The 24,858-nt window shown below is 41.8% G+C and overlaps 1 protein-coding gene across 1 annotated transcript in view; it reads right to left on the reverse strand.

Annotated features, from left to right (window-relative positions):
* grik5 (glutamate receptor, ionotropic, kainate 5) overlaps positions 1-24,858 on the reverse strand; it is a 114,100-nt gene that overhangs the window by 34,015 nt on the left and 55,227 nt on the right. Inside the window, exons 5-8 of the mRNA XM_034697142.1 lie at positions 9,870-10,031; positions 8,294-8,458; positions 4,187-4,284; positions 3,482-3,647 (exon numbers count right to left, since the gene is read on the reverse strand). Coding sequence (XP_034553033.1) covers positions 3,482-3,647; positions 4,187-4,284; positions 8,294-8,458; positions 9,870-9,981 — 541 coding nt within the window. The 5' untranslated portion in view covers positions 9,982-10,031. The remainder of the gene's footprint in view (positions 1-3,481; positions 3,648-4,186; positions 4,285-8,293; positions 8,459-9,869; positions 10,032-24,858) is intronic.

The following is a 24,858-nucleotide window of genomic DNA, read 5'->3' on the forward strand; positions in this document are numbered from 1 at the left end:
AAAGTCTACCCTGTTTCTTCTTAATTGTAATTCCATAGTAAAGTACCCCTAGCTATGTAAATAAGTGGTGGTGGGGCAGGCATCTGGGGGAATGGGGGGAGGAGAGCGAGGAGAAGAGGAGGGGAGAGGTAGCGCACAGAGCCCTTCAGCAGGAGAAAGCCTCTGTAAGCAGTGGGGTAATCACTGAACCAGGCCAAAACTTTAATTAGTTTGAGGAAGGAGGGGAAAAAAATCAATGCACTTTACAGCTTCCTCTCCTCCCCTCGCTCACTCTTCCTTCCTTCACATATTCTCTCCCTCACACCAACCTCTCTATCCCTCTCGTCTCCAGCCCTGTGCTCTAGTTACCTCTCTCCGTCTTTATCCATCTCCTTCTTACGCTGCCCGCCGCCATCTCCTCCTCCTGTCTCCCTCTCTCTGTCCTTAACCTCATCCATCTCATGAAAACTGCATAATGGAATTAGGCTCAGATAGCGCGTTGTGACCCAGGCATAGTGAGAGAAGGATTTGCCAGAAATGACCCAAAATCTCTGACTCAGTCTCATTTAACAGAATATCTACGGACTGTGACTTACACGAGGAGAAGAGGGAGAAATTAGATTAATGCCTTTAACATGCTGCTGCAAAAACGACTGGTTTCTTAATAGGCTGTGTAATTAGGAGTGTGTGCATGGTGGGTGTCAATGGAACGTGTGACTTCACATATTACCCACCACGCTGACAATGAAGAGAGCATGTCTACTTCACATGAACACACCACTCGTCAGTGGGGTAAACAAGATGAATAAAACAGGTGGGCTGGTGGTGGTAAACATTGTGTGATGTTGAACCTCTGCAGTGGCACAGCAGAAACACACACACACACACACAATCACACAAGTACCCAGAAACACACTCACACATGTACGAATATCCAGTACACTGAGAGAAAACAAGACACACACACACACACACACACACACACACACACACACACACACACACACACACACACACACACACACACACACACAGATAAATTGACATTCGGACACATGCACATGCAAGGACAAAGTGAACCTTAGAGAGGAATACACAAAACAAACACACATCATGCCTCACACACCCACACGCAGTCGCTCAGAGTGTCGAACAAGCCTGTTGAGTGGCAGTTAGCACCTATTCTGCAGCCATGGCAACCAGCTCCATGGCGATAGATAGCGCAGCCAAGTGGGTCAGAGTCTCTGAGTGTGATAACCTTGTATAGATCACCTTCAAGGCAAATATATTACACACACACACACACACACACACACACACACACAGGCTTCAGTCTCTCGAGCAGACAACGCTGCATCTTTTCGGCCCCCTGGAAGGTAACCAACAGGCTATCTGTGGCCCCCAATTCCCAAGAGAGTAAAAAAAAAGGCTCTTATCTACCCGTTCAACTGATCATCAAAACTGGAAAAGATTTCTGATGCCATTTCAAAGCGGTGTTACTTCAATGAAATGACAAGTCCACCAGGAATTCGGCTTACTTCCAGGTAAAAGCAGGAAGGCTGGTTAACGGCTGTGGAAGTAACGGAAGCATCTCAATGATTTAATCATTTTTGATAATGTCACAGCTTTTTGTTTGGTGAAATCTACCCTTTACACTCTGCCACGAGAGTGGACTTCAATAGGAAGCCCACTTATTCTGAATCTAATTGCCCTTCAGTTTTGTAAAAACTCTACTTGGCTTCCTCACGAATCAGTTCTTTAAAGTTTTTCACAGTTTTTCAGTGCTTTCTTTTTTTCAAAAAGGATATCACACAAACGTTAGCTGTTATAGCAACTCTTATGCATTGTTCTTGTCTCTTTATTTGAGAGCAAACAAACATTACTTGAGAAAACAAAAGGAAAGACAAAAGAAAGAACTGGTAATGAAATGGTGTATATACCCCTACACATGAATCTGTTTATCCATATGTCCCTCCACTATTTCTCCTTTGTCCCTTACATGAATAAGTCCTTACACTCCATATCACTGGCTTCCTGTCAGTTTCAGGATCCAGTTTAAGACTTTGTTGTTAAAAGCTTACATGGGCTGGCACCTCCTTATCTGTGTGAGTGTTTGCACCTACATGCTCCGGCCAGAGCACTCAGGTCAACGCACCAGGTGGTTTTAGATGTTCCAAGAACGAGGCTCAAAACTCGAGGTGAACGAGCCTTTGCGGTGGCTGCTCCCTCACTGTGGAACAGTCTGCCTCCTGATATAAGGCATGCTCAGATACTTGAGAATTTTAAATCACTACTTAAACTGCACCTCTTCGCATTGGCTTTTTATACCTATTGAGTGAGACATCCTACATTTTATTTTGTTTCTATTTATTGTGGCTTTTTTCTTGTGTTATGTATTGGGTTTTAAATATCTGTTCTTTTTAATTACTATTTGTTTTTATTAAATGATTGATTGATTTTAAGCTTGTACGGCACTTTGGCCAACTGCGGTTGTTTTTTGAATGTGCTATATAAATAAAGTTGACTTGACTTGATTTGATATCATTCAGTTGTTGTTTTTTAATTTGGATGCCAATAAATTCAGTCCATTTCTCCCTGTGTCTTTTAAATTTGGGAACAACTTATGCATCGTGTCTGTATCATGTATAACATCAACCCTACTGAGTAAAAAATAATGACACTTGTACTCGTGCTGCACGCCAAGACAGAGTGTGTGCGACAAAGCCCAATCTCTCAGTATTTTTTCCAAACATTTCTGTAGCCTAAGCCGGTAAAGATTAGCTAAGTTAGCAGGATCACAGCTCAGTTTTTCTCCCTAATTGATGCAAATTAAGCCTTTCGTTCAGCACATAAATTTGGATTTTTGCCCCCCTCCCTCCGCACAGTGTATTCTGTCATATATTCCCAAGCTTTGTTTGAATGTTACAGCTACCAACCCACCAAGCCCTTTAATTCCTGTGGGTCCTGATAGGGCAAAGCATAATAAATCAATAATGTACTCTCTCAATATGAAAATAAAGAGTGCTACCAACTAAGCCCTGAATCCCCTGTGATGTTTAAACTCTCCAAGTGCCTGGAAAGTTAAATCAAATGTCTCTTGAGTTCTTGCAATACTGGAAAGCATTTCAAACAGGAATATTTATGAAATTGGTTTAGCCTAACAAGCCTCTGAGGTGGATAAGAGCAGTGTGCTGATGCATGAGTAATAAATAGGAGAGCTATGGTGTGAGATGTGTACTGTACTGAACTCTGGCGACAGACAGAACTTTATGACTAGACTGTCAAAATGTGTGTCCAGCAGTGCAAAACAGTCATATCTGCCCAAACAGTGCAAAAGTGCCGACACTCCCACAGAGAAACATAAACACAAACACACATACAGGGAGTGAATAAGCTTGCAAGAAGACAGCTAATGCATTCACACCCACTTTAACACAAACACAGCCACGCAGTCACATGTTATCAAATGTAAAGGTGGAAGAGAAGCCACAGGTGTACTCACACTCAGCCTTGGCACAGACCAGGCTGGCCGAGGGGTAACTGAATGAGCGCAATATGGCTCCTATGGCCAGGCTCAAGTCCTCGTTGCTTGGGTACAGGGTGACAGAAGCAAAGCGCAGGTATGGCAAGCGGGGCGTTTCCTCTGGACCAATCTTTACATGAGGGATCTAAAAGGAGGTAGAGGAAAATAATTGTAAAGCTTTTACAACACATCATGCCATAAAAAGCTACTGAATTGAATTGTCGAGAAGAGAAGAGAAAGAGAAACGTTAAGTAAAGCAAATGTGTCGTGATTAACTCCCCGCCAAACACACACACCAGAAAAAAAACTGTGAATAAGGAAGATCCATTAGAGAGGCTATAGGGTGAAAAGAGAGATAAGAGAGATGGCAGAGGCAGAGAACAGAAAGACCAAAGGACGAAAGGATACGAGAAGAAAGGAGAAAACGGTTGGAAAAAACGGATGATGGTTAATTACATGAGGAGAAATTCAATAGGCAGGGAAGACAGAACCTCCAGACACATCAATCATGACGTCTGTGTGAGTGGGAGGGAGGGGTAGTAAGTCAGATAGAGAGAGATACTGGGAGGCTGTTTACACAAATAACACACAGATGAACAGGCTGCACGATTTGTGTGTGTGTGTGTGTGTGTGTGTGTTTGTGTTTTTGTGCATGTGCGTGTGTTTAATATTTTTCCCACCCACCTCCTTCTCTCCACATATATGACTGACAGTAGAGCCAGAGGCGGGGCTGGAGGCGGGACCTATCACAGAGACGACGCCTTTGGGTAGAATCTGACACACTGAAAGGAAAAAAGTGGAAACACACACTGAGAAAGCAGACACACACCCACCTTTCCTCCGCTTTATTTTGATGGCAGTTGGCATACAGTTGGGGCTGCTGTCAGGGGAAAGTGTTAAAATTCAATATCGAGAGGATGCATGATGAGTTTAGTTTAACCACTGATTCTATTGCAACAGCACAATCTGTCTCATTATAACCTGATTTATTTTGAGATAAATTCTCTAGTGAGTACAGCAGGGCAGGTCAGGGGTCCCTGCTGCTATTATTCACTTGTTTAGAGAGTCACTTTTAATGAATCTGAAGACATTTAGCCTTAATTAATCTCTGGCATCAGAACAAGACGAACAGACTGGTGGTTGCGTTCCATTAACAAATGCCAGTTTGCATTATTACCCTTTTTCAAGAGGTCTTTAAGCTTGGAGAGGCTGGTGTTTTATACAGTAAATAGACTCCTTTGTATAGTACCTCAGACATTTACATAGACTCTGGCTTTTTTTTAAAACCTTTTTGGTGACACATTCATATCAGGACAGAATTGTTTTGGAAGATTCATCTTCTTATTGAGATAATTACTGGCAGTTTTCGAATCTGCACTTAACTCCTGAAAATGTCCTGAAATGTTTGGTTTGAGCAGAATTTGTGAGCACTAACAACCAAGTTTTCACCCCAACTTCAACCAGAATTTTTCCTACCAGCCCCTAGCAAATTTCTGCATGAAGTTGGGGTGAGCCGATGTATAAACCAAGCAGGTAGAAGTCACTGAAATTCTCCTGGAGCGAGTAGGGAGGGTGATGACATTTATATAATGCGACTGGTGCACAACTGGTGTGATTGGCTGCTTCATGCTCTTCTCTGCTCTGCTCCCAGAAAGTTATTTTCCACTTTTTAGTTTTTAACCGTGGGTACGTCCTTCACGTGTAGTAATGATATAAAGGCAAAGCACCGTCATTAGAAGCATCTCACACATTGCAACTCCCCAACTGCGCCATAGCAAAGTTCTACCATCACTTTGCACACTGAACTCTGCAATGGCAAAATATTGGTGTCCATGTGTTTGAGTTCACATTGCATTACAGTTCTGTGTAAGCGTGACAGGCACGGCTTGTAATCTTCACATACACACGCTTAGACATGCTCACACACACACTGGGCTTTTTCACCCTGCTGACTCCAACGCCACACATTGCCGCCATCCTCTGCTCATTTCGCCTCTGCCACTACCTTGAATAGTGGATCAGAGGTGAAACGACTTTGCCCCACCATTATGCCTTTGTGCTTTACACATTGCCAAGGAGGTGTACAGAGGCTTAAGAATCCCAACTTAAACAAGCAGTCTTTAAAAGCCAACACTATCACCTGCCATCTTGGATATCTTTTCAAAACCACATAGTGACTACCGCAGGATCATATTTTGCCATGTCCTGCCTCCTGAGGACTCACTTTCCTGTACAACAGGAGGAACTTTTTACAGTGCGGGCTGTCTGTAAATCAACTTTGGAAATTTTGTAGTAGGCTGTGCTAAAATCTTCCATACATTTTCAAGAGTGCTTATGTGAAAAGGGCTTATGTCCACTGTTTTGACACTCATCGCCCACCTTTTGTCCCAATGGTCAAACCAGAACACGTCCTCGAATTAACCCATTAAAGATCAATGTTAAGGTAATCTACCTGTGTTAAACCATAACAAATATGAAGGGAGGTCAAAACTATAGTTTTGTAATTGTAAAGAGCTGCAACTAACAAAAAATGTCATAAAAACGTGACTCCTTCTCATCCACGAGTACCCAAAGTTTTCTGCTATTACTCTCATGTAATGTCTCCTCTTCATAAGTAGATATACAAATTATCAGAAGTCAGCAGTGACAGGACAGGTTACTTTTGTATTGTTTGTCTTATACCTATAATTGACTGGTTTGTGTTACTGCTGTTAGATAAAGCCTAAACAAGCCAAAATATCCACCAACAATGTCCAAACCAAGCGGCAAGCTCCGGTCTCAAACTATGAAGCCCATGCAGAAGTGTTATAAACTGCAATTCATCGAGAATCCGCTTCGAGGCTGGCTGCAGAAACACTGACAATTACATACACACCAATTCAAAAAAGACGATCTTTGCAGCAGAAATAAACATGTTTACAGCCTGGTTCAAAAAACGGCTTGGTTATAATAGCTAATTCCTCTATCGGCCCACACTGTACGGGGGGTGATTTTTTTTCTAACGTGACAGATCAGAAGATATCAAGATTATGAGTTTTTGCCAAAATAAGGACATGACTGACTTGACTTCCGGTCGGGAACGCATAGCTGTTGGCTAGGAGGCTCAAACTCCTCCCCTTTACGTCACACTCAGCTTGGTTGAGTTCAGCATTGCCTCCGTTGATTGGCTTTAAAACAGCGTCCATATTTTATACAGTCTATGGTCCAAACACATTAAAAAGCCAAAAAGCACAACTTTAAGGTAAGTTAATTTTTCTGTGTGTGTGTGTGCGTGTGTGTGAAAAAAGCTGTGTAAGAAGTAATTCTCAAAAGCCCACTCTTACCCAGTTTCTTTAAATGAGGATACCAATGTCTCATGACTGTATGATCATTTTGTAACTAATGCTGTGTTAAGGTAATAGCTGCAGTATGTACTTTGTGTTTAGATGTGAGAGGCTTATCAATTATTTTATCTAACTCTGCTGTGAACTCAATGAGACTATTTTATGAAAATGAATTCTTTATGGCCAGTTTTCATAAAATACATAAATTTAACCTTGTTATGCACCAAAGGCTTTATCCTTTAGCGTACATGAATGTCTGTTTCTGTAAGTATCATCTGGCCGTTTTCTTTCACACATACAGCAGAAATTGGTCTGGTGACTTCACTGTGTTACTCTGACAGCCATAAAAGCTCTTTTCTTTCTAGTATATTCAGTTGGTATTTTAATTCATCCCAATTAGTCCTCTTCAGTCTCTGCAGCTGTCTATGGGTGTACAAGCCCTCACTTCATCTATGTGTGAATGTGCACGTGTGTCTGCAGAAAGAGATGTGTGTGCGTGCATGTGTAAATGCCTTTGTGTGGGTGTGTGCATGCTAGCGTGCTTCAGACAGACGTAGCTGTAAGATGATGAGCTCCCTGATCCAGAGACCAAAAAAAAAGCTGCAAGCAAACAAGCCTGTCAGAGTCTCCTGCCCATCGGTCAAGGACACACACGCACACACATGCACACATACATAAGCATACGCAAAAGACTGCAACTCAAGCATGTATATGTACACAACCCTTCTCGAGCACACATAGACATTTTGCCAGTAGCCCGTGGCAGGGTCAGTGACCTCTTAGAACAGGAGCAGGGAGTCAGTGTCTCCTCTGTGACTGCATTCAGCAGCTCCTCTGTCTTTATGGACTCAAAACATTCTGTTTTAACTCGGTATATTGATACAAATTTCATGAAGTGGCCTCTGTGGTGTAGTGCTCATTCTTTTGGCCTGCGCTGCTGATCTGTATTAGAATTTGATGATTTGTTTTTGTGCTAGCCTGCAGAGTACACTGTGCCAGCTGTTACTGGAGGGCACTGGTCCATTCTTTTTAATGAGACAGGTTTACTAGCCCATTACTGGTCTCCAGTGACATGTAAACTAATCAGAACAAGCCCTTACTGGTTCCTAATCACATGGAAGTGGTGGTGTTTTTGTCATTCTGGTAATCATTTGAGGTTTATTCAGAGAAAAATGCAGCTTTTTACAAATATAATTACCTCTTTGCTAAAAAACACTAGCAGCATTTATAAATGAGGAAAACACCTGCAGCACCCAGTAGACTGCTTTTTTTTTACGCTGTACTGGTCACTATTTATTCTAATACAGACTTTTCTAACAATAGCTTCTATTTCTCGAATGCTTTCTCTATGCTAGTTTGACTTTAATCTCTATTGTGCTCTAATGGATTCAGCTGAACTTTATCACTTTGTAATGGGTTTGTGAATCCTCCCTACTGGTCGTCTCTGGTGTGAATTGGCTCCACTCACTGGTGTCAGTTGTGTCATACTGAGAGTCTTTCTGCAGCTCGTATATGTCCACCTCCACTCGGGCTCGCGCTGGACCCTCCATTACACTGTTGATGTTCTCCCTGGCCAGAGCCAGCGCCAGACGCTCCCCACGCCCACACACAGACTGGTCGTCCAGGATTGCCGCTAGAGAGGAAGAGAGGGAGGAGAAGACAGGTGAAGCACAGGAGAAGAGGAGGGCAGGGTTTGAAGATAGAGGGCAGTGAGAGGGGAGAACAGGTGTGGAATGGAAAAGTGAGGAAGAGGTGTAATGTGTGAGGGGAATAAGTGAGGCTGACGGAGGCATCACGACCACAGACAACACAAGGGTTTTAACCTAATCTGAATAAGAGAGAGAATAAGATCCAAACAATATCATTACATTAAAACAACACATTGACTCTATGTGCAGTTTTACTACATGTGATATATATCTTTATCATTCTAAACACAGTTCACTTTATATACTCAGTTATTTGACTGATATGAGCTGGCTTGGATGGAGATAGTTATTAAAATACTGACTGCCAGCTCTATTTTTCTATGCAGCAAATGTTGCTTATAGACACTCAGCAACTTTACGCAGATTTGTTGTTGTTGTGTTTTTCGTTGTTTGGTTGCCTCAAGAAAGCCCAAGACCCTTTGTTTATGTCATATTTGCATTAACAAGACTTGGAACCCATCAGCTGTTGTGTGAAAACTTCACAAAGATTTAGCCTCTGGAAGCAAGAGCGTTTTTCTTGGCATACTTAGATAAAAGATAAAGAAAATCCAGGCCAAGATTTCCATCAACTCGCAACTTGTCAGACAGATTGTTAGTCAATTAATAAAAGCTAGATCCTCGTCAGATGACAGCAGATGGGTTCCAGGATTGCATAAGGGCTGAAGTGTTCTGCCTCTTTTGCTCTCCACACAGAATCTTATCCAGTAATAGTTTAAGCTCATGAAACCCCAAATGGAGGACACCACCCGGTCTAACAAAAAGAATAACACTTCCAATACGACAACAATTATCCCTTGCCTACAGATTCTTTATTCATATGCAGAATCTGTTTTTCAGAGATGATGATCAAAGCATCTCAGCTTTGTTTTAATTGGACAAAATCTTTGGTGCTAGCAGAAAATGTTCTTTTCTAATTTTTGGGACTGTGCAGGTGTTATTATGTGTTAATTCAGGAGGTCTACATCTGCTTAAAACACCTCAGAGTAGTGTTGTGTAAAAGTATTGAGGCACTAATGCCATCATTAGACGGCTAGTCTTGCTTCTGGTGTACGTTTTATTTCAAAAAGACTCAAATAAATCCACTAAATTAAGTCGGTCAATTACACTTGAGTTGATGAGAAACTTAACTGTAAACATGGACAGTTTAGACACCAACAGGTATATCATTGGCACTAAATCAGCTCTAAAGTGCTCTTTCTGTAATTCTATCTCCAGTTTTACTGCCAACATTTGCAAAGCCTTCTTTGACACACAAAAGCAGGCTTTGACAAACCCTGAGAAGTTTGTTGGGAAACTTTTTGTGCTTTTTGTTGAGATGGCTGGCCGACCACTCACCCATGCGGACGGAGGAGAGCAGGGGGGCCTGACTGAGGGAGCGTGGCGGCATGGTGACTAGCAGGAAGGAGAGGAAGCGTATTGACAGCAGCAGTGCTGGCAGAGCCGGCATCTTCTACTGCTCCTCATGGAGAACGGTCTGCTGGCTGCCTGTACCACCACCTGCAGGAGCGGAGCAGAAAAGAAAACACGTTAGTTCACATTACTGGGCACGTATTCCCTCTCCTGGCACACAATGTCTCTCTTTCAATTGTCATCGTGCAGCTTATCTTCTGTCTACTCCGTCACACTTCAATGTAGTGAGAGCATATTGTAATTTGACGGCACATATAGTAGATTTTTTATATTCAGCTATGAAGATGTTCACTGTCATATCACAGAGGCAGCCCATGCATACAGCCTGTCAAATAAAATACAGTGCATATGTCTCTCTTCATGTCTCCTGTGGAACATGTGCTGTTTAGAAGTGACAGGACTCAGCCTTGGAGAGATCTCCAGGGGTTCAAAGACAACATCACAACAACTGGCACACACATACAGACACACGCATACAAACACAATATAAACAGGATTGCATTCACAAAGGGAACACTTACTGAGCCTCACAAGTACAAAACAACAGCTTTGAATATATGCATAACTATACACGATACATCCACTCATACATTTTCAATAGTCCTTATCCCCAACCCAACCTTTAAAGACACAAACACACAAAAAAGTGACACAGGGAGAGCCCAGCTGAGCGCCAGCTGAGTACTAAGCAGCCCTCTCCTGGAGTGACAAAGCCTTGCTCTGACTGACAACCCGACAAGGGTGGATGAGGAAGGAAGGAATGAAGATACAGGAGAGGAAGAGGAGAAGGAGGAGGAGGAGGAGGAGGAAGAGAAGCATTGTGTAACGGACAGGCAGGAAGGTTGAGGGAGGGTTGGGGTTAGAGATGGAGATGTTGGTGATGGGCGGCCAGGGTAGTCTGGGTCGTCAGCTTGATCTTAAGACAGCTCTGACAGACAGCTGAAAGACTCAGTTTGTGACCTGCAATTGACCCTTACAGCTGTGAGCAGGAGAATGTGGGAGATGTAGAAAGCTGACCTTTGACCCTTTCAAGTGAAAAACTGTTGTGTTACGCTGTGGGTTTGTGTAGATGTACATCAAAGAGGCAGATGATGTGGTGAACGTATATCCCTCCCTCCTTTGTATTGAAGCCCTTTTCCTTTGAGATCTTTAATTTTTTTTTCCTGCTCACCTTTCTTATAGCTTTGATGATAAAAGCACATGAAAAATAAAAAAAGATCATTTGTTTTAAATTCAACTTCACATCTCTACTACAGCACAATGTTATGTGCGTATGTGATATAAATGCCTCCTCAAAGTCAGAACAACAGATGGACAGGTAGCAAAATTGTTGCCAACTGCCTCACCAAGTCAACAGGCCAAATGACAACCTCCGGTCCAAAAACATGAAGCCAATGTGGAAGTGCTAAAAACTGCAGTTCATGGAGCGTCTGTGTGAGTCTAGCTGGAAAAACACCGGAAACCACATACACACAAATTAAAAAAAAGACGAAGAATAATAAACATGTTTACAGCCTGGTTCAAACAACGGTTTAGATCTGAGTAGTAATAACAATTTCTCTATCGGCACACTCTGTACGGGGGGGGGGGATCTTTTTAGAACTCGAAATTTTCAAACTCATAAACTTATGAGTATTGCCTAAATAAGCACATGGCTGACTTGATTGATTCCTGTAGCTGTTAGGAAAAGGATAAAGGCCCGCCTCTTTACCTTACACTAGCTTGGATGAAGTTTGGTTGTGTTCAACATTTCCAATATTGCACCCGCCGATGAGCTTCAAAACAGCGCACCGGAACAGATGGGTAACGTCACTGATACTACGTCCATTTTTTTATACACTCTATGTGACAGACAGATTACTAAGAAACATGGCAGGTCAATGAAAATGTTAGCTTTATAATCACAATCTTTTCATTTCTATTCATGTGTTATAATTTGTATATTGTTTATTAAAAAGATCAACCTTGATAAGTTCCAAGCGATAAACTGTAAAGCACATCTTTTTTTTAATGTGCAAGCTGCTTCTGCATCACAACCATAGACTGTATAAAATATGGACGTAGCATCCGTGACGTCACCCATCTGTTTCTGAAGCGCTGTTTTGAAGCCAATCGTTGGCAGCAGCCATTTGGCTTCTGTCAAGCCAGTGTGACGTAAAGAGGCGGGCTTTGAGCCTCCTAGCCAACAGCTACAGTGTTCCTGCAGTCAGCTGTGCCTCTCATTGGAAGATTCTTAATCTCAATATCTTTGAAATTGCCACGTTAGAAAAAAATTCACCCCCCTCACAGTGTGAGCTGATGGAGAAATGAGATATCCAGACTACACTCGTCTTTTGTACCAGCCTGTAAACATGTTTATTTCTGCTGTAAAGAACGGCTTTTTCCCATTCATGTGTATGTGATTTCCGGTACTTCCGGAGCCAGCCTCAAGCGGATCCTCGATGAACTGCAGTTTTTAGCACTTCCACATTGGACTCATATTTTTAGACCAGAGGTTGCCGCTTGATCACAACCTTAAGCTAGCAAACAAACTAAAGAATAACAACCTCCCAACTTGTGAAATAGGACCAACAAAGCAGCACATAAATGCATGGTCCAACAAACAGGCAGTTATTGTTGCCTTTGTAAAACAGCTCTTCCTGGTCCTAATTAAGCCTTTTTTTTAGAAGGGATTCTATCCTCGTTCTTCGACCTGCATACATAAAGCTGATCAAAAAGAGTTAACTGTGGAGCCTCCCTGAGGTCTCTTGGGCCTGACTCAACGAAACACTGATGAAGGGGGGGTGCCCACTTGATAACCCTGTTGATGTGCGCCGCATCTATCCGCCTCTAACTTCTTGCTTGGGTGTCGTGGGACATATGGTAGGCTTTCTAACTTCTCTGTAGAGCATGAACATGGGGGTGAGGGTGTAATGGGATGGGTTTCTTCCCTGAGCACTTATCCTTTCATTAGAGCAAAACTACCTTCTTTTTTTAAAAATACTTTCACTATGATCGTTTTCCTCCATTAATCTCATAACGGTGAAATATACAGGTGGTAAATGACAGTTTGGGCACTACCAGGCCAAGCACGTATACATCAAAGAGGCAGATGGTGTTGATTGTCGGTCACTGTAGGGGGAAAAAAATCCCTACTACCTTTTTTTATAAAGCCCTTTTACTTTGTGATATTTAATTTGTTTTTGTTTACACCATGATCACCTTTCAAACCACTTTGATGTTTAAAGCACATAAAAAAAATCATCTCATAAAACAACCATACCTCCCTATTTTTTTCCCCTTTGTTCTTTCCCCTCTAAGTGATCACTGAACTCCCTTCCTCCCTTTTATACTTCACATTTCTTCGTCAGGTTTGGCGTGGAAACCATGTGCGGAGGGACATATTTGTAATACTAATGACATGCGCCTGACAGTGCAGATGGTGGTGTTGCTCTCATTATTGTTCCTACAGCTCAGGATGAACAGAGGCGAGGCTTATGCAAGGCCATCTGTATGGGTGACACAACATGGAATAACAGGCACATTCGTAGTTTTCATTGTCTTCAATAAAGTGTTCTTGTTTCAGCACAGCATTGAGGTGTCAACAAATAAGTAGCCACTGCACCAAAAGGTAAAAAAGTTCCATGTTGTTGTCATCTATGTGCACATGTGTATAATGATGTACAGAAAGAGCTGATTATTCTGACCACACGGTGAGAACACTACACAGTACACTGCTGTGTATTGTGCAGCAGAGTACTCCATCTTGCTGGTTAATACAACTGTATTGTGTTTTCTTCCAGCACCAACGGTCTCCTTCTCAATTTACCCTATACCAAAGTGTGTGTGTGGGGCGTCCAGACCTGTGTGTCTATTCCAGGACACGTATGGCCATGCCTGAGTGTGATGGTGTATTGATCGAGGCCAGCTGAAGTGGCGGGCCCTCAGGTGCAGTCAATCAAAACAATGGAGGAACCTATCATGGGAGTGCTGCATTTTCACAGGAGCCATCTGATTGGCTATTACCAAGAAGCAGATTGCTGTGATGACGAATAAGATCCTATGCCTTCATCAACGGTGGGATGGAACCGGTGCTATTTCATTGTTATTGAGTGCTATTGACAGCATTAGACAGCAGAGATTACAGCATCTATACTCCACGGAGGAGAATAAAAGGGGGGGAGGGAGCCGTGATAGAAGTAAGGAGAATAAGTGAAAAAAGAAGCAGAGAGGGAATGGGCCAGGCACAACGGGGGAATAAAAGAACAAAATTGAATACAGAGAGAAGAGATTGGAAAGTGTTTCTGCAGACAGAGAGACGCAGAGCAGGATAGAGACAAAGAAGAGAGAGAGAGAGAGAGAGCAGCACTGGAAAGTAACAAAGTACATTTACACAAGTGTACTTCTATATTCTCCATGATATTTTACTTTACACTAAAATCCTGTTATTTCAACCTACTGTATTGACGTGAACAAAAAAATAGGTTCTGACCCACAGAACAGAATTTATGATCAGCCTGTATAGGATGATACATTGTTAAAGATGACGATTAATACCCCTCAGTACATTAAGTCGTTAAAATCAGCTCCACTTCATTTACAGTAGCTGCAACATTAAAATCCTGCTTTGACTATATGTTGCAGACAGTTATTAATAATCCAATATGTCATAAAATATACGAGGGACAGCCTGTACTATCACGCTGACCCTTTATTACTTAAGCAGTGAACCCCTGTTTGTCACAACGTGTTCTTACAAATGAAACGTTTCTTTCTCATCTCTGCTCCAAGGATTACAAAGTTGGATGGATTTCCTCACTGACAAAAATATTTAATGATGATATTCATGTTTTCAGCTCTGCCACTGAGGCTGCCAAACTACCTCATATTTCTTAAGGATTCTCACTGCAGTAGCTTGTTAATCTTTCACATGTGTACAGTGCAAACTATCATTTAATCGCTGTAAGGTTTTGAAATTTACAAACCCTTTTTTAAAATGAGTCATAGCAGTTTTTATTTATTTTCATTCGGTTGAAGAGGTTTGAATCTTGTATGTGTCGTTCTTTAACCCTCCTGTTATGTTCGTTTCTTAGGGACAGCAATAATGTTCGTGGGTAAACTTGACCCGGTGCATGTTTAATTATCCAGAAGTGTCAGAACCCCAAAAAATCCCCCCAAAAATGTTTTAATCTCATTATTAATATTTAGTGCAATGGTGTTCTTTAGTCCTAACAGATCATGGTTCAATGAGGATATCTCACTTTTTTTAATGAAAATTTAGGTTAAAGCTTTTTTTTTATGTACATTTGAAAGACCTACATATAAATACAATAGTTTAACATGACATAGATTTTTGTTTATTTAATTTTAATTTTTTTATTTTTTCATGAAGTGATGTTGATAAATTAACAGGAGACACCTCTTCTGTCACATGCTGCCCAGATTTTGATGCTGTATTTAGCTGGTTTGGAAGGCATATATTGCCTAAAATGGAAGGAACCTCTGAATGCCTCTAGCCTTTCATCCACTGTGACATTAGGGCCTGGGTTATAGAGTAGTGGAAGTTGCTCTACCCACTTGTCCCTCACTGTTCTCATGGCTGACAGATTGTCTCTATTCGATCTCAGCTGCCGAAGTGTCCTTGGGCAAGACACTGAACCCCAAACTGCTCCCTCAGTTGCTCAGTGGTGTATGAATGTCTAGAATAAGATTAGCTAATACTGATGGTCCCTTACTATAGCAGCCTCTACCATCACTGGGTGAGCAAGTAATGTAAAAGAGCTTTGAGTGGTCAGAAGACTTGAAAAGAGATATATGAGTACAAGTCCATTTACCATTTACAATTTACCTTGACCTGCTCAAAAGCTAACTTGATGTCTGTTAGACGAGTCACTGCTATCCTAGTGGCTCTGTCTTTATAATGTTTTCTGCAGACATGTTGATTACGCTAATAAAGGCAAGTAGAAGAAGTTCCATACCGAAAAAACACTTTTAACATTTTTTTAATATTATTTTTGAACTTTGAAAAGGGTCAAATCTGACCCTGAACATAACAGGAGGGTTAAACTGACTCTTCTTGTTCTCAAGTCTTCAAATAATAAAAGGTAAAGGTATCATTTCCAAAAAAGCCATTTTGTATTTGTGTAATACTTTAAATTAATGTTACTAGTAATACTTTTTTATTTCAGCCAAACTATAAATGACAGGCTTGGCACAAGGTGTTTTTTCACATGGCTGGATTAATGATTATACCTCTTCTATCGCTGCAGGAGAGCGAAGGAAAGCTATAATGTGGTTGTAAAAGTCGGTGGGAGTCAGGGAGACAAGTACAAGTCAGAGATGTAGAGAGAGCAAACAGCGAGATACGATAGCTGTGTTTAATTTGCAAGGACTGTGTGTCTGGCTCTGTTGCAGTAGTTGTACATGACTGAGTCCCTGTAGCAGTCGGGTGTCAGTCTGCAGGGAGCCGGAGCAGCGAGAGGCCTGAGCAGATCCAGACTTGTCTGAGCTGTACAGAAAAACACTGCTCCTAGCCCCCCTCGCTCACTTTCATTCTGCACCCTGCTGTAAGTCAACCCGCATGCTGGCATCACTGAGACACACAAACGCAAAAATACATAAAATATCCTGACTAGCTGTGTGAGTTTTAGTGTGTGTCTGTGTCCGTGCAAGTAGAAGCATAAAAAAGAGGGAGAACAGAAAGGGAGAGAGGGGAGTCATCCCAGTTGGAGATTTAGCTATTTGCTGCATACATTCATCTTAGTGTGTGTATGAAAGCATATGTATATTTATGTGTGTTCTTTGCTTTGTTTGTGTGTGAGTGTGTGTGTGTGTTTGTGTGTGTGTGCCAGAGACTTGGCGGCTTGCTTGCCGTGTCTGCAGTGCCTATTATGAAAGAGAAAACCGTAAAATCAGAGATCTTAATTATCTGGAGGGAGCGTAAGGGAGAAGCAGGGATGTGTGGAAGATGAGCGAGGGGAAGCATAGGGAGGGCCAGAATAGAGGGAGAGAAGGATGGGAAGGGATACAGAGAAAATCAGAATACGTGGGAATGCTATCTCGCACTATACCCCAGGGCAGAAGAGGAAAAGATGAACGCAGGCAGAGGAAGCAGGATGAGCGATAGCAGGGGAGGAGTGGAAGAGGAGAAAGAGAAGGATGAGTGGAGAAAGACAAAAAGAACTCAGAGGGAGAAAAGCAGCTCGAGGGGGGGTGAGGAGAAGGAGAAGGAGAATGATGTCTGTGGGGGGGCTGGCGAATCATTTGTTTTTTCCCTCTTATGCCTTATTGTAAGACACAAGAAAATCTGACAGTTATCATAATGGAAGGATGAATCATTCCCATAATTGAATTTGCAAGTGGAACGGCTTCAGCGTCTACGGATTTAAGACGACTGTACCGCCAGCAATGCTGGAACACAAGTGTTATTTTGCTAATTTTTTGTCAGAATTAACAGTCATTGTTGACTGCAGACGGTCAGCGGTCCCTGAATGGGCACGGTCAAATCATTTCAGAGTGTTTTTTAACACCCTGACAGCCTGGATGAGCTGGGTGGTCAGTTTGGTGTGAGTGTGTGTGTGTGCGAGTGTGTGTGTAAGCACTGTCATTTTGAGAGTGGAAAAATACCAAGGACCTTTCCCTCACCCCTGTTGGCTTTTTGTAGGATTAAGTGTTTAGTACTTTGTGTCTGAATCTAATATAAAAGCAGCAGCACATGCTCTTGGTCACATTGACTCAGCATTTTCACTTTGTACTCTCACACTTTTCAGACTCCTTTCCTGTGAAATGTACCTGTTTAATCTCATCATCTCTTTTTCTTCTATCTTACCTTTGTCCTTCGATCTATACAACCATCTCTGTTCCACAAACCCCGTTGTTTCATCCATCCATCCATCTATCCATCTATCCATTGTCTGTCTATACCGCTTATCCTATTCTTGGCTGTCATTGGGCAAGAGGCGTGGTACACCCTTGACAGGGCTAACATTAAGACAGACAACCAGACACACTCACACCCACAGGCAATTTAGAGTGCCTGTTTTTTCAGTATTTCAGTTTTTTAAGCCTCGCCTTTCCTTCTTAATGCCAGTGTTACAGGCTCTTGGGGTTTTGATTTGACATTTCAACAACTAACGCACTCAAAGATTTCATCATGTGATGCCTCCTAACAAGCAAGCCTGTATCAATATCTAGGATTAGATTTTCAAAGATGTGTATGACAAAAGCTATGGCAAATAATGCAATTCAATTCAACCAGAGTACAATAAGCAGAACCTTGAGAAGCTTATAGTGTGAATGTCTGTTTCAGAGCAGAGTTAATTTCACTCCAGTCAAGGTAGAATAATAAAACCTGACAACCAACACAGTAACATCACAAACTATTGCCTCAAAGTGAAGTTAAATATTGACAGAGGGAATTTTAAAGTTGTTGAAAAAATAGTCGAGAATTTCATCCATCACTCCATTTCAAAAAAGTAAAAATGTCAAGCAAATTGCTCTCTCCAGCTACTCAAATGTTTTACCCATCTGTTTTACATCACTGTAAATTAATTTTTCTTTGGGCTGTGGAATTTATGTTGTACAAAACAAGCAGCTTTTCTACTAAAGTGCAAAATGAAGTTTATGACATTTGTAGAACAATGATAAGAAGGGTATAAGGCCCATAAACAAGAACAAAATGTAATTTGTTTTTAGTATACAAGATTGTGATTCAAGTCTTTTTCAAGTCAACACAGATTTGATCGGGCTGAAAACATTGTTTACTTAAGTCACAGAGAAAACTATGAATGTTCTGAAGCGACTTATTTAAATTACAACTAACTGACACGTTTAATTGGAAGAAAACAGTCAAAACTGAGCCCAATTAAACCCGGCTTAACACAGGATCACAGAGTCTGCAGGTAAACAATGTAAAATTGGTTTGCTGATTGTGGCTAACACTAGCAGAGCTAGCACCACCAGCCTTCAGTCCTCCTTGTTGGTTGGCTAGGAGGCTCACACTCTGCCTCTTTACGTCACACTCTGACAGGTTGAGTTCCGCTTTTCCAATATGGCTGCCGCCGTCGATTGGCTTCAAAACAGTTTTCAGGAACAGATGGGTGATGTCACAGTTACTGCGTCCATATCTTATACTGTCTATGCCTGTACCGCAAGTTATTCCCCCACTTTCTTCCAAGTCTCATTCTTTATTCACTCTCCTTTCCTCTTAAAAAAAGTAGAAAATCCTTAGAAATAAACTAAAAGAATGGATAATGTCTTTTCGTCTTGGTCTATATTTGAACACGTTTTCAGAAATTCTATGAAGATTTTACATTATATACTACTTAATTTCTCTTTTCATCGCTGCTGATTTACACAGCATTGCACCAAACATACTTTTCTGATATAAAAGGGAAACATGTCCAGCTTCATTTATAAGCTTTCTTAAATTCATAACATGATCATCATATAGGGGTCCATCAGGTGTTAATGTGAATGTGCCCAAGTCATTCATGTAATCTCTGGCTTTTTTCTCACTGTCACACTGTCACTCCCATCCACTTCCTGTAAATTTTGACATTGTCCTCCCTCTAGCAGGGCTGCACACATTTTGATCATTCATTTTGCCCCCCCCCCCCCCCCCCCCCCTGTTTTGTCTCTGCTCCTCAGGAACACTGTCTCTTTACTGACCTCTCTCTGCTCTCTCTTTCTTCCCTCGCTCTCTCAGGTCTCTTCAATCTCAACTGTGCACTTTCTCTGTTACAGCATCAACCCCCCCCCCACCCCCCTGCCTCCTGCCCCCTCCCCCTTCTTTCTCTTTTCATTGGACATGGATAAATTCTTTCCAGTGTTCTCCTTGACAAAGAGGCCCTCAGTCAGTGACACCGTCTGCTTGGGGAACCACCGTGCTCCTGTGACACTGTCACATCCGAGCATGTCACACACAAACATACACACACACACACACACAAAAAAAAAGCAGCATCCTCAAGCTCTGCACACACACATACACCAACTCTCGAGGAAGGGTTTTTTGGTTTGTTTTTTCTCTGCATCTGCGTCCCGATGCAAGCTTGTGTGTTATCTGTTTGTACAGGCCAGCAGCGAATTTGCATTTCCGCCTTTCTGCATGCATATGTACCACATGCTGTTCAGATCAGTGCGGTAGGGCTGGGCAAACTCGATGCATTGCTCTCCCCAGGAGCTGTTTAAAAAAGATGCACAATTCGGTGCCACTAGCTGTCGACGCAGGTCCCACTTGTTGCAGTTGAGGCTTACGTAAGAAGAGTAGTTTAATCACAATTAGGACGCTCTCTGTGAACTCACTCACCCTCTGGCTTATTTGTGGAGCTAAAATTTGCATTTGGAGCAAAGCCTTGGAAATATAAGAGTGATATTATTACACATGGCACTATGAAGAGAACAATGTCCAAGTGCAAATAGAGCACTGTCAATTTAAATCAGTGTTGGCTACGAGGTGGACGTCAAAGTGAATGACTTCACTTTCAACAGTAATGGAGGGCACGGGATTTGTCTTGGGGATTTGTATCAAAGAGTTGGTACATATGTGTTGTTTTGTTGGACTTCACACCTCTTGTGTTTTGGTTTTCAGTAACTGTTAAAGTTTTTGCTCTTTGTTCATCGTTGTTTCTCTCCTCCTGGCCAACAGAGGAGGAGGAGGAGGGATATCTTTTTGAATTGTCTCTCCTGAGGCTTCTTTCAGTTTTTTTACACTAGAGAGATTTTGAGTTTGTGAATAGTATTTCCCTCATCTTTTCAGAGAGCCTAGACATTAGGGTGTTTCATTGACTTAATTTAAATCCGTGCTGTAGAATCGGATCCATTCAGCTGAGTATTTATATTACTTCTCAGTGAAAGAAGCCATGTTACATGAAGAGAGCATTTTTGGCTTCACATGTGTAGTTCAACCAGTCAGAGCATGAAGGCTTTACAACACAGACGTGTTTGTGAATCACTTAATGCTACTAAGGAAACATCGCCGTAAAAGTACCAGATATTTCCAGTGAACATGAAACAAAAAACGGAAATAGAACTGTTTTATGCAGTGAGACAGACAAAGGTAGAGTATTTGCCTCCTCGCACTGCCACAGCTCTGTGATGAACCGCTGAACCGACTCCACGCAGCTCTCCCACTTAGACACCCACGCACCCTAAAGAGACACACACACACACACACACACACACACACACACACACACACACACACACACACACACACACACTCAATACACACATGCAACAGATACTTTAAAATGTACATGAACGTACCCAATGTATTAGCCTTCATGCATACACACGTATAAACATTTTGGATTAAATGACTCAGATGGCATTTGCTCCCTCTGTCTCTCTTTCTCTCTGTCTCTCTCTCTCTCATTGTCAGGTTTTGCTGCCGTGGCAACAGAGTCGAGGATGAAAGGAGGAGGGAGTGGGAGCAGGGAGGAGTGTGAGAGAGATGGAGAGAGTGTAAAAGTGGAGTGAGAGAGAGACAGTGATGGAACAGGTAAATGAGTGATCGAGGAGTCAGGGCTCACTGGTCATGTGAGGCGTGGCTTCAACACTCTTGCAGTGTTTGTGTGTGCGTGCATGTGTGTGTGTGTGTGTGTGTGTGTGTGTGTGTGTGTGTGTGTGTGTGTGTGTGTGTGTGTGTGTGTGTGTGTGTGTGTGTGTGTGTGTGTGTGTGTGTGTGTGTGTGTGTGATTGACTGAGCTTTAACTGTCAGAGGCAGAAACACAAGGAGTGTGTTTTTGCTACGTGACTGGGAGCAAGTGTTCACTCTGCGCCTGACTCGGGTGTGCGTACTGTATGACTCGGACATGTTGCGTGCCCACTCAGACACTCCAGATCGTTGTGTAATTCTGTCACCCACGACCACGTCTAAAATTGGTCATCTGAGATCAGGACGAGCCGGTACACTGATGGAGAGAGACTAAAAAAACACAGAAAACAAGGGGAAACTGAGTGCTGTGGAAGTGCTCTTGTGATTTGAGTTTACATGTGGGGCTTCTGGTTTGTGTTTTCGTCTGTGCTAATTTGCTCCGCAGAAAGCAGCATGCTCAAATTTGGTTTGTTTTCAGCCGCCCCAGGCAGGAGACAAATTCTCTCTGACTGCACTTCTCAGACTCAGTTCAACATCTGAAAAAAGGATTCACTTGCAACTATGCAAAGTGACTACGCAAAGACAAAAATATGTAGGCCAAGTCACTGTTCTCATACAGGAGAGGAAAGATGGTGCTCTCTTGTAGAGTTCAATTGTCGACTATTTATACAGAATGCCAAGGTTCAAATCCTGAGGAAAAACAAAGTGTTACATCATGTTTGTTCGGAGGATTTCTATCCGCGCATTCATTTAAGACATTTCACAAAGAAACAAGCGAGACGTCAGTTCTCTGCTTTAAAAAGTATACACTGATGAGTAATAGGCTGATAACACTTGAATCATCTGAGAGTATATTTATATGATCGCTGCAGGTATTAGGACAGGCTGTGAGAGAGTCAATGAGAACATTTTATGCACTTCCAGTGAATGTTTTTCCAGCAACAGGAATTTAGGTTAATCATGAAAATGATAGAATCACAAATTAACATAGCTAGTGTTTTATTAGTAATTACCATTTGTAAGTACTTGCTCGCTCAACCTCCCGGCTGAATCAAAGCCTTCTTCACACATCGGCTTGTTAATTTGGAACTGTAACACATTTATAAGTTTAGTAAACACCAGGCAGCGGATGAAAAAATAATCTAATTTATTGAAAACAAATGTAGTAATTATCTTGTTTACTTCATGTTCCTTCATCTGACATTGTTTTGTGAGTGTGCCTTCGGATAAACGCATGAGAAATACATTTTTACTTCTGACGCTGTGGCTAAAATAGCTGAGAACTTTGCATGAGTGCCAGATGGTGAATGTAAGCCATGAATAATGTTGTGCGGCTCGAGACAGCGCCAATCTCTCTTGACTCAGCGACAATCTGAATTCTGTGTCTTAACAGATAATCCTAACTCTGGCCTTCATGTTAGTACAGCGGAAAAATCTGACTGTCACCGAAAAAATAATTCCAACACGGTTTCTCAAACATAAGAAACAATACTTGTAATAATCCAAACAAACCAAAGCAGAACTCTATTTTTGTTTATCACTTTAAAAGAACAAACCTTTGCTGCACTCCTGGTGCCTGTATTGGATTACATAATTGATCAAATTATTTATGAGCGCTTTCATTAAAACCGGGGAAAAAACAGCACCATCCATTTTAAAAAGGTCACACAAGCGATAGGATAACACAATGAAGCCCCCAGGGTTTTTTCTTTTTCATGTTGAAAACAACATGGGTATGAATACAGCTCCTGACCTTGGTCGATGTCATTCCCTCTCTCTCGTGTTGTCTTTCATTCTGCACTCTGCAATAACTGGCACAGTGGAAATGCCAAGAGAATAATCTTTAATAATGCCAGATTGTGGGGCGGTTTAAATGCATAGGAAATGCCACGGTGCTGGAGGAAGCAACAAACACAATGTAATGACTTTTCATTTTTCTGCTTACGTTCAGCCATAAATTACCCTTTTAATCTAATTATTATATCAGATTCATACTTCTTTTTTCACTTTTGCTCTGTGAGATTACACACTATAATTACATAAATATCTTTTTTTTACTCTGACCATGACAAATGCTTTTATCCAAACATACTTTATTACACTAATCCCAAGGCTGTGCATATGTTCCACCAAGGCCACTTGTTTCAGATTATAACTCTCTAATATGAAATAAAAGTATAATTTATTGGTATTTATGTTATCTAAATTGCCTAAGGATAGTTTGTCCAGCTCTGATTGATGTTTGCCTTGCAGAGCGATTCAACCGGCTGCCATACATATTAATCAGATCAAATTAGTCATATAATTATCTTTTAAGATTTGTGGTGTGACCAGAGGCTAATGCTGGGTATTTAACAGAGCTTTATTACCCTAAAATATTTCACAGTTTTCCTGAATACGCTGCATGTCTACTCAAGACGTTGTATAATTCTGTCACCCATGACTGAGTCTAAAATTGGTCATCTCGGCTCAACACGATACATCAGACTATTAGGCCTGATAGGGACTGACTGCAGAGGGGAGAGAGAGGGGCAGAAGCATTCAGCAAAATACAGAAACATGGAGTGACTGGGCACTTTCAAGATGTTGTTGTGCATCAGTTTTGCATAAAAATCTTTTCATTTGTGTCACCATCTGGACTAAATGCATTATCGACAACAGCATGCTCAGATTGTTTTCAGATGCCCCGGGCAAGATGCATTTTCTCCTTTTCTCTACCTCTCAGGTCCAAATGAGAAACAAAAAAAAGGACATCAGGAATGAATCAAAGTGAGGACTTTTTGAGGATTCATTCCTCAGTGTGATATTCGGGATGCACCCATCCGATCCTTGTATCGGATATCCGCTGGATCAGACTCAAAAAGCTAGATCGGATATCGGTGACAAGGTGTTGATATCATAGACTGTAAAAAATAGTCATATTGCTTCTGTCGAGCCAGTGTGACGTAAAGAGGCGGGCTTTGAGCCTCCTAGCCAACAGCAGCAGTGTTCCCACAGGCAGCTGTGCCTCTCACTGGAAGACTGGTAATCTCAATATCTTCGAAATTGCCGAATTAGAAAAAAATTCACCCCCCTCACAGTGAGAGGACATCGAGAAATTAGCTATTCAGACTACACTCATCTTTTGTACCAGGCTGTAAACATGTTTATTAATGCTGCAAAGATCGTCTTTTCCCCATTCATGTGTATGTGACTTCCGGTACTTCCAGAGCCAGCCTCAAGCGGATCCTCGATGAACTGCAGCTTTTAACACTTCCGCATTGACTCATATTTTTAGACCGGAGGTTGCCGCTTGGTTGATATATAGTGCCGATCCATCTGGCAGATCTATACATC

This window comes from Notolabrus celidotus, chromosome 12, assembly GCF_009762535.1.
Source record: "Notolabrus celidotus isolate fNotCel1 chromosome 12, fNotCel1.pri, whole genome shotgun sequence".
Taxonomy (NCBI): domain Eukaryota; kingdom Metazoa; phylum Chordata; class Actinopteri; order Labriformes; family Labridae; genus Notolabrus; species Notolabrus celidotus.